The following is a 9,881-nucleotide window of genomic DNA, read 5'->3' as shown; positions in this document are numbered from 1 at the left end:
GCCTGTATCTTCTATTTTATGCTGCAAATAAAAATAATCACGGTGTTTCCATTCAGGCTTAAACGGCATGGAATTTAATTAGTAACTACTATTTGCAGTACAGTTGTAAATTGGTTACATAGTGTAGTTGTAATTGTTAAGACTTTTAAATGCTTCTGTCACTAATTCATGTTGCCAGGAGTGCCCATTTAGGGTGGCTGAATAAAAAAGTGAGGGCTGGGCTCCTGCACCTTTTTATAGCTGAACAGAAGAGGGGGTTTCAGTAGATGCAGCTTGCATTTCACCTACATCTGCTGAAATGTTCTCTTCTGCAGAACTCTTAAAATGTGCAGGGCCCTCCCTACTCCCATGTGATTGTCTGTGGGAGTGCAGGGAGCTGCTAGAAGGTTTGCAATCCAGCAGGGAGCCTAAGGATCTCACATGGGTCTGTATGTGCAGCAGCTGTGGGTTGTATGCCCACAATGGCCCTTTTACAAGTCTTACTCTATTTAACCGAAGGATGGGAGTAAAAATGCTTGCTGCAGTATTGTTTTGTTATCCTCTTACTGATGGTTGGGGTAGGGTGTTGAGAGATGGAGGGAGACTTGCCTAAGACCACAGGAGTGATTTGGAGGGTGTTGGGGGGGAGCAGGATATTGCTTTTCAGTTGGAAGGGTCCAAACACAGTAGTTTTTCTGAAAGATCACAGGCTTGTCACGTATATCTGGTTATGAAATTAAACCAGTATAAATTACTTTTGGAATAAATTGCATACTGATTAATGACTGCAGTATTACTAGCTATCTTAATTAGGGAACAGCAAAGCAGCAACAAAAGTCCCTTATCTTTAATAGGAAATCCAAGTTTGATCAATGTAATGTAGACAATTTTTTCTTTTCTTTTCTTAGGCGATGTTCAGCCTTTGTATGGTTGAAAGTGGTGCAGATGAGGTGAATTTACATGGCATCACAAGCATAGGTTTAAAGCAAGCTCTGGACTTCGCGTACACTGGACAGGTATAGTACTAAAATCCTTAACAGGCATATAAAACAGACGGGGTCACATTAGAATAGACGGCACTGGGATGTTACCATGGCAACTGGCTTGGCTGGCCTTGCACCTGTTGGCTTATCTCATGCATGGGGTGATTTATGCTCATGAAGGAGATTGAACCCTTCCTCCATGTCCAGTTTCTCCAACAGGTTTGCATTTCAGTTCCAGATCAACATCACACTTTCAGGGAGGATGTAAAAACACATTGGCCAGGATCGAAAGAACTGCACAGCTTTCTATTTCTGTCTACAGGGGACTCTAAAAGAGCAGTCCTTTATGCCACATTGCAAAGCACTTTAGAAACTGATGTGATTTTCAGATGCAGCTGAGATAGCAGTATCTGGATGATAGGGAGACCAGTAAAAATAAGAACAAAGACAACTGAATAATCTCCCCTTCCACATCACATTTAAAATCTTAATACTCAGGGGGGTCTGTAGGGAAATACAGTCTTTCAGATATTTGGGAATTAAGGGCTAAGTGAAACAGGCTGGCCTTTGAAAAATTCAGTTATAATCATACTCACCTTGAGCACATTTTAACATAAGTGAAATGTGCAGTCCCATGTAATCAACTGGAGTTGTGCCTTTTAAAAGACACTGTTTGTTAGGGATATGTATTGTATTATTTTAACCATGTGTGCCAAGAGCCCAGGAGGTTTTTCTACATTTGCTGGAATGCCTTCCCTGAGAGACAGCTCTTTCAAATGTTAGTAGCTGCTGTCAGAGCAGTGAGAAGCCTGTGTGCCCATGAGGCGACTCAAAACCATTGAAGTGTTAATGGTGAAGATTTCAAAGTATTGCGTGGGCGTAAGGCAGAAATGCTGTTAGCAAATAATTGGATTTGTGCATGTGCCTCCTACACACTGCTCTGAAAAGTCTTAGTCACAATAGGTTTTGGTCCATCAGTACAGTATTACCAAGGGAATAGGATATTTTCTTTCTGAAACAGAATTTCCAGTGCCTACCACTCCCACCAGTAAATAGAAAGCTCTTTTCACAACAGCCCTCACTGAGATGAAAAAATTATAACTCTTTGCTCAAAGCAAACCTGAGCCGTGTACGGTCCAATATCCTACTCTTCTGTCTCAACCAGGGGAAGGGAAAAGGGGATGCCTTATTTATTATCCTTGTTCTTTTCCAAGATATGTTTTGTTCTTGTTTTGATGATGATGAAGCCATTCTGTAGCCCCGTCTTCATTAACTTTACCTGGAGGTAAAGCCATTCTAAATTTAACAGGACATGCAGAGGAGTGAGTTTATGCATATTGATTGAAATACCAAACATGCTGAGGAAGCCACCTGAAAATGCTGTCATATTGTAACTTGCAAATGGACAGTGGTCTGGCCAGCTGGCTTTTTGAGAGTTAGGGCTCATCCAGACTTCCATTTGTGCCACATTTCTAGGCACAGGTTAGGGCTTTAAAGGTCTGTGTAGCCAGAGCTTAATAAATACTCAATTGGGGTGCACTTTAGTCTAGGGCTGGCCCTACGTACGTGAACTTTATAGGTACTTAGAATCATCAAATTGGAAGGGACTCGAGGATCATCTAGTTCATCCCTCTGTAATAGAGGACTATGTAGCTGTCCCTTATGGGAATCAAACCTGCAACTTCAGAATCATCAGCACCATGCTCTAACCAACTGAGCTATATATTACAGGTCCTCTGCAGATAGCTAAATGAAGACAGTCTCAGCATTGGGAAACACATTCAAATCCATACTCAGCTATAAAGTTCACTGGATGATCTTGGGCCAGTCACTTTCTTTCAGCCTAACTTCTCTGACAGGTTTCTTACCAGGATGGAATAGTGATGACATGGGAGGTATGTAGGAAGGATGAGAGAGAGAAGACTACAATCCAATACAACAGATGTGGGGAACCTTTGGCCTTCCAGTGTTGCTGAACTACAACTCCCATCAGCCACAGCAAGCATGGCCCAGTGGCCAGGGATGATGGGAGTTGCAGTTCAGCAACATTTGGAGTGCCAAAGGATAGCAAGTCCCAAAAAACTCTACAGGACATACTGCTGAGTAGACGGCTATAGGATAATGTAAATGACCCCTGTTAATGCCCCACAGAGTGCAGTGCTTGGTATGCTATAGGAGACTTGCTCATTTGTTGTGAGTCAGCCCTCTGGTTCATCATCTTACAAGGAGTTAGTAAACCATGTTGGATTGTGTTGTATGTGAAACAATTCATCAGATAGATAATACTTTGATTCTATAGCTAATACATTCAATCTCCTTAAAATATGTGTTCTGTTATTTCTCAGTTTCATTTATTTCTTTAAACAGCAGGAAAGTAGAACGTTCCTTTTCTGTATAAAGTGGGTTTCTTGAGACCTCTAGTGAAAACAGCTGGTGTTGCAGGATTGGATATTAAAATGGGAACAGGAAATCTGTGTGGAAATACTTCATTATTTCTGTTCAGCAGAAGCAGTGTTCATTAGAAATGGTTGTCAGACACACTTGTAAGGTTATGGGAAATTCTCAATACAAAAATAGTCATCTCCCTATGAATTATATAATAATTTTTAGCAATTATATTTAAGATACTGTCTAGAGCTATTAGATCATGTTTTAAAGTGTATACAGTGGTACCTCGAGTTACAAATGCCTCAGGTCACAAACACTTCAGGTTACAAACTCCACTAACCTGGAAGAGTTATCTTGAGTTGAGAACTTTGCCCCAGGATGAGAACGGAAATCGTGTGCTGGCAACGCAGCGGCAGCAAGAGGCCCCATTAGTGAAAGCACGCCTCTAGGTAAGAACAGTTTCAGGTTAAGAACGGACCTCCAGAACGAATCAAGTTCATAACTAGAGGTACCACCGTATTAAGTTATGATGTCAGGTTATGTTTTGAATCTGTCTTTAGCTTTTTAGCAGTCACTGCATAATATTTAATGCAGTCCTTTTATATTTAGCTGGTTGTTTTCTTAACTTGATCTAAGTTTGTTTATCTAGTACTTTTCATGAGGTACTGTTGATGGCTGCTGCATTTGACCAAAGATCAGCCTTAAAAGATCAGGCTTGCAGTTGGGGAGTGACTGAGCCACCTTGATACTGAAAGCCCCTGTTGAATGTTATGCCTTTTGCCAGCTAAACCTAGTGCACCAGCTACAACAGAAGTAGCCATCGTGGTTCCTTCCAGAGTGTTTTGGTCTCCCAACTTCTATCAGCACCAGCTGGTATGGCCAATGGCCAGGGCTGATGAGAGTCCAGTAACATCTGAAAAGGCACCATGTTGACTACCCCTGAGCATCAACTTCTCCAGGACAGAGATAGCTTATCAGAATGATCCATAGGCTGTTAATTCCAGGTAGGTTACCACAGTGCAGGGATTCCTTTGACATCTCATAAACTTCTTCTAGTTCAGAACACAGCTGTCTGGTTCCTCCCTGGCACTTGTGATATATTTGTGACCTGATCACTGAATAGAGAGACAGACACAGAAGCTGGGTTGAACTAGGGGCACTTCAGTTAAGAGTAAAACCCATAAAAAACCTTGTTGAGGGAAAACATTATTGCAGGAGCAAACCTGAACCTGAACAACAGCAGTCACTGGGGAGACCAAAACTCCTGCCTGCAGGAAGGGGAGGCAAGGTTGTCAAGCCTGCCTCACATTCCCAGGTCACCCCATGACGGTGAGTAGGAATGCCTGTGCTGCTCCATCCCCACCCACTCAAGGCCCCATAGCTTTGGTCAGATGAAGCAGTTTAGCCTCAAGGCCCTTATCCTACCACAGCGATGCAGAGCCCAGAGTGTAAGCCTTGGGGGCAGCCCATCACCCAGAAAGGTGCCCAAAGGCTAAAATGCAACTACTTTCCTTCCTGAACCACCAAAATCAACCAAACTGAAGATCAGATTAGCCGAATTAACAGTACAGCAGACCATCTAATACCTAGCACCCAGCTATTCAGTATGGAATAGGCAAAACAAAAACAAAACAAAACCCCACTGACAGGTGGATCAGCCATAAATTCACACGGAGAGACAGGGAGGGAGGGTGATGGGTGCTGCTGCCAGGAAAAGAAGAGGGAGAGAGGTGGCAGCGCAGCACTTAAATGACAGCCTGTCTCTACCCCACTCTCAAGCATGTGACTGACACAAGACAGTCAGACAGGCTGTCTCCTGCAGCCTGAACAAGCCACAGATTTGCCCCGCTAGCTGGTACTAAGGCAGAATGGGCAGCAGAATGCAACAGCTTCACTTGTTAGTTTTCTTCTAAGCATAAGAGCTGATTTTATATGGCTTGGGATCTAGAGGCCTGAAGAACCCTTTCCCAAATGTACCTGTCCATGCACTGAGAATCAGTGCCCTACCCTCTTAAGTTACAGTAGGTCATTTGTGGTCAGTGTTAAAATTTCATTAACTGTAGCATTTCTCCCCAGAAAGGCTCACTTGGTACCTATGCTGATATTACAGTGTCAGGTGAAGAAGGTTTTATTTTCCCAGCTTTACTTACTAAATCCAAAGGTCTGATTCCCACATTGTTCCATGCAGCAGCAAGGAGAACACAAGTAGATTACTCATGGGTGCAAAATACACAATATAGCTACAAGTATGCAGTCTAAACTTGGATGACGTTTAGATACATCCGTCCTGGTGGATTACATGGCTGGAAGAGAGGAGTGAGGAACAGGAAGGGAAGCAGCTTCATTTCCACATGGAAAAGAGGGGGAATACCTAGCTGAATCTAGGAATAGAGCTCTATGGTCGTAACTCCTTCATGCACTAACAAGCACTCATGCACAGTAACGTTTGACTGTAATTTCCCACAACAATTACTTGGAATGTGTTACGTTCACATCCCCCCTCTGTTTGTTTGTTTGTTTGTTTGTTTGTTTTGTTTATGGTCCTTACTAGCTCAATTGCAGGTCTCAAAACTGCTAATGTGCAAAGCTTCATGTAGATGACAGAAACATGGGGGATATCTCTGTGGTAGTGTAAAGTAGCTACATTTGTGCAAAGTTATAAACAAAACAAATAAGTTATCTGTTGAACATTCTAGTGAATATGCACACAAGGTGGACATATTGACAATATTTGACTTCTTTTGGTAACGGTGTGATCAGTGTTGATATGTTTGTGTTGTTGTTTAGTCGTTTAGTCATGTCTGACTCTTCCTGACCCCATGGACCAGAGCACGCCAGGCACTCCTGTCTTCCACTGCCTCCCACAGTTTGGTCAAATTCATGCAACCATCTCGTCCTCTGTCATCCCCTTCTCCTTGTGCCCTCAATCTTTCCCAACATCAGGGTCTTTTCCAGGGAGTCTTCTCTTCTCATGAGGTGGCCAATGTATTGGAGCCTCAGCTTCAGGATCTGTCCTTCCAGTGAGCACTCAGGGCTGATTTCCTTAAGAATAGATAGGTTTGATCATCTTGCAGTCCACGGGACTCTCAAGAGTCTCCTCCAGCACCATAATTCAAAAGCACCAATTCTTCAGCAATCAGCCTTCTTTATGGTCCAGCTCTCACTTCCATACATCACTACTGGGAAAACCTTTCGCTTCCAGGCATATCCGCAACTGAGTGACCTTTCAGCTTTGGCCCAGCCGCTTCATCAGCTCTGAATCTACTTGTACTCGTCCTCCGCTCTTCCTCAGTAGCATGTTGGACACCTTCTGACCTGAGGGGCTCATCTTCCAGTGTCATAACTTTTATGTGCATGTTGTCTTTGTCCATGGAGTTTTCTTGGCAGGGATACTGGAGTGGCTTGCCAGTTCCTGCTCTAGGTGGATCACGTTTGGTCAAAACTCTCCACTATGACCTGTCCATCTTGGGTGGCCCTTCACGGCATAGCTCATAGCTTCTCTGAGTTATTCAAGCCCCTTCGCCACGGCAAGGCAGTGATCCATGAAGGGGGATATGTTTGTAGTAGTATGCAAATCTGGCAGCTTCTCCGCAAGGCAAATTAGCCCGATGACTCCCCTCACCATGAGCTGCTGAGAAAACATGGGCTAAAGCAATAAGTGGGCACCATTCAGGATATTGGTTGTATGAATCTGCTGTAAGGAAAATGTTGTTAATAGGTGTAATTTAATAATATTTGCTGGCTACAGAAATAAGTAGCAGTGCTTCTCTCTCCTTCCTGTCTGTTGTGAGGAGAAACAACAGTGCCTGCTTTTTAACTGTAGTTAAACCTTTTGTTTGAAAGGGTTTTCAAACAAAATGCAAAACTTTATGCACCTGGAGTGTTGGAAGAATTGACAGCTTCAAATATCACATTGAATATTTTGCAGAGCACTTTCAAGGACAAGTTCCTTACAAGTTCTCTTTCTCTTTATTCCCCAATATAGGTACTCTTGGAACCAGGTGTGATTCAAGATGTGCTTGCTGCAGGGAGCCATCTGCAGCTGCTGGAAATGCTTAGTTTATGTTCTCACTATCTTATCCAGGTAAGGCTAAGGGGCTTGATTCTCCCCTTTATTTGGTTGCACTTAGCTTAATTCTTAAGTCTGTGTTACATGTGTGAGGTCGGGATGAGCACCTTCAGCTGTATGACAGGAAGCGATAACTACACAATACCTTGATTAAGACTTTGAACTGGACTTCTGTTTAGCCTTTGATCTGTACAGGACAGATTTCTTTTGGGGATGGGGAGGCAGAAATCAGGTATATGCCCCTGTGTTCTCCAGAGAAGACAACTGTAATGTGTGGCACATGTGGCTGCCTTTGAAGATTGTTCAAACACTTCCATTAGTGCAGGATATTGCTGTTTAGATTACTAACTGGAACTGGACATAATTATTATTATTTTGACTTACAAACACAATCAAAACACTCAAACAATTGCAATAAACACAAGTACATCTATACACGTTATGAGAATTATTCACCTGTGCTATACCAAATGCTCTGGTTTCCAGTCTGTTTTGAGGTCCAATTCATAGTGCTATGTTTAGACCTTCATGGCTTAGGTGGTGCTTTAAGTACCCTGCTCCTATCTCCATCTGTGCACCTTCCTCTCCATTCTTTAGGCTAAAGAGGGTCAATATTGCCTATGTACGTTCTGTACAAGTAAACAGCTATATTGCAGGGTTCCTGCAGAGCACTGTTTCAACAACAGGGATCTACCCAAACCTTTTCAGATAAAGACATTTTGGTGCGTAGAATGCAAAGTCATTTTAAAACAGCATTTTTGGGACCTGGAAACTGTTCCTTTTCTGCAAAACATAAAATAAATAAAGAATCACTGAATTGTAATAGTTCTTTTCTTAGTGTTTTTGTCACAAAAGTGAATGCTTTGCGAAAGGTGGTTCACAGAGCATCTGGAGCACTCGCTGGTGGGTGTCTGCAACTTCACAAATGATTAGCTACCCCCTCTGCAATATAATGGTCCCCCCTCTTTCAAAATAGAAGTTACTTACAGGACTGCCAAAAAATGAGCAAATGGCTGTCTCAGCCCATCATTTCTATGGCTTTAGGGTGCTCTTTTCCCTCTATCTTTTTGCCTGCAGATTACTGGGTTGAAGGCAAGAGAAGTAGAACCAATGGCACTCATCTTGTCTGATCTATTGCTGCAGTTTGAAGTGGCGAGATAACTGTTTCCCCTTGTGGCGATTCTCCCCCCCCACACACACTATATTTGCCATAGGGTTTGTATAGGGTACAGCGAATCTAGAATAACATTAACCAACCCTAACGCTTTTTATTGTTGTTGTTGCATTACTCTTCTGAACATCTTGCCTGATGAAAACTATTGAAAAGCTTGGAAGCTTGCCACTATTTTGTGCTTGGTTTCAAGAAAAACATTGTCCATTTGGGATCTTTTAAACCTTCATCAAGTCACCCCAGTTTTCTCATTCTAAATGTTGATGCTTCTGTATTGCATTTTATGTATAGAGATAAGATTCAGATGCCTTTCCATTATGTGTCTGCTAGTTTTGATAGTGGATGAAGGAGCCAATCTGGCGTTTATCTCCAAGACCTGGGTGGGTGAGCTGGGGGGAGTGGATTTTGCCCAGCTTTGCTTGTCTGGTACTTTGTGCAGCATCAACATAGACTAGAGGATCTGGGATAGGAGTTGACTTCTCCTTCTGGGGACTGGCCTTGCTGGTTTACCACCTAGCCTACTGCCCAGCAGCTTTCCCAGCTGTGTTGGTTTACTGTAGTGTGGTGTTGGGAACTGTTGTCATGAGACACTGCAGCATGCATACCATTGGTGGTATGGAAATCAGAGATAGTGTCCTCTCTGACGCTGTGGGGTAAATCCTGTCCCCTGGTATACTGCGGAGCTATGTGCTATTAAATAGGCTGCATGACTGCTAGAGCAGATGGTGAAAGTACCACTGCAAAGTTGACCAAGCAGGAGTTAGAGCACATAATGGTGCCTACTTAGTGGTGATGGAAACAATGAAACAGGCCTACTCCATTGGATCATTGAGTAATTGCCCAGTGGAGCTCTTCAGGGTGGTCTGTGGGCACTTGAGACTTATATTGGTAGATGGAACCCACCCAGGACACCTCAGAGACCCTTTGTGATTTCCTTGCTGTGTGTTTTGAGGGCAGTCACCTGCCTTGATAGTGAGCTTGATGCCATGGTTGACACAACTTCTAGTAAGGTTTCCAATGCTCCATCAAACCTTTCAATGTGAGGTCAGTTTCAGTTCTTGCATCCCAACAACGTGTGCCAAGTGCTTGCAAGTATGCACCCAACCACGTATCCTCTTTGATCCTTGTCTTTCATGGCTGATTGAAGCTAGATTGGAGGTGGGGAGCTAGGTGTTTTTAAGTGGGGGTGGGGTGGTGCCTTCCACCTTGAAGGAGACACTAGAGTGGCCAATCCTGAAGATAACGTTGTACAAGTGTTTCTCATCCCCCCTGGCTCTGGAGCTACAGGTGC

At 43.2% G+C, this 9,881-nt stretch overlaps 1 protein-coding gene across 2 annotated transcripts in view; it reads left to right on the top strand.

Annotated features, from left to right (window-relative positions):
* The window catches only part of KLHL32 (kelch like family member 32), a 69,496-nt gene that overhangs the window by 20,354 nt on the left and 39,261 nt on the right, over positions 1–9,881 (top strand). For both annotated transcript variants that reach the window (XM_082216645.1, XM_082216644.1), the window contains exons 4-5: positions 888–995; positions 7,336–7,434. In XM_082216645.1, coding sequence (XP_082072771.1) covers positions 888–995; positions 7,336–7,434 — 207 coding nt within the window. The remainder of the gene's footprint in view (positions 1–887; positions 996–7,335; positions 7,435–9,881) is intronic.

The sequence above is a fragment of the Podarcis vaucheri genome (assembly GCF_965113315.1).
Source record: "Podarcis vaucheri genome assembly, chromosome: 3".
In the NCBI taxonomy this organism is placed as follows: domain Eukaryota; kingdom Metazoa; phylum Chordata; class Lepidosauria; order Squamata; family Lacertidae; genus Podarcis; species Podarcis vaucheri.
Note: the sequence above shows the minus strand (reverse complement) of the source record. Positions and strands in the feature narration are given on the sequence as shown.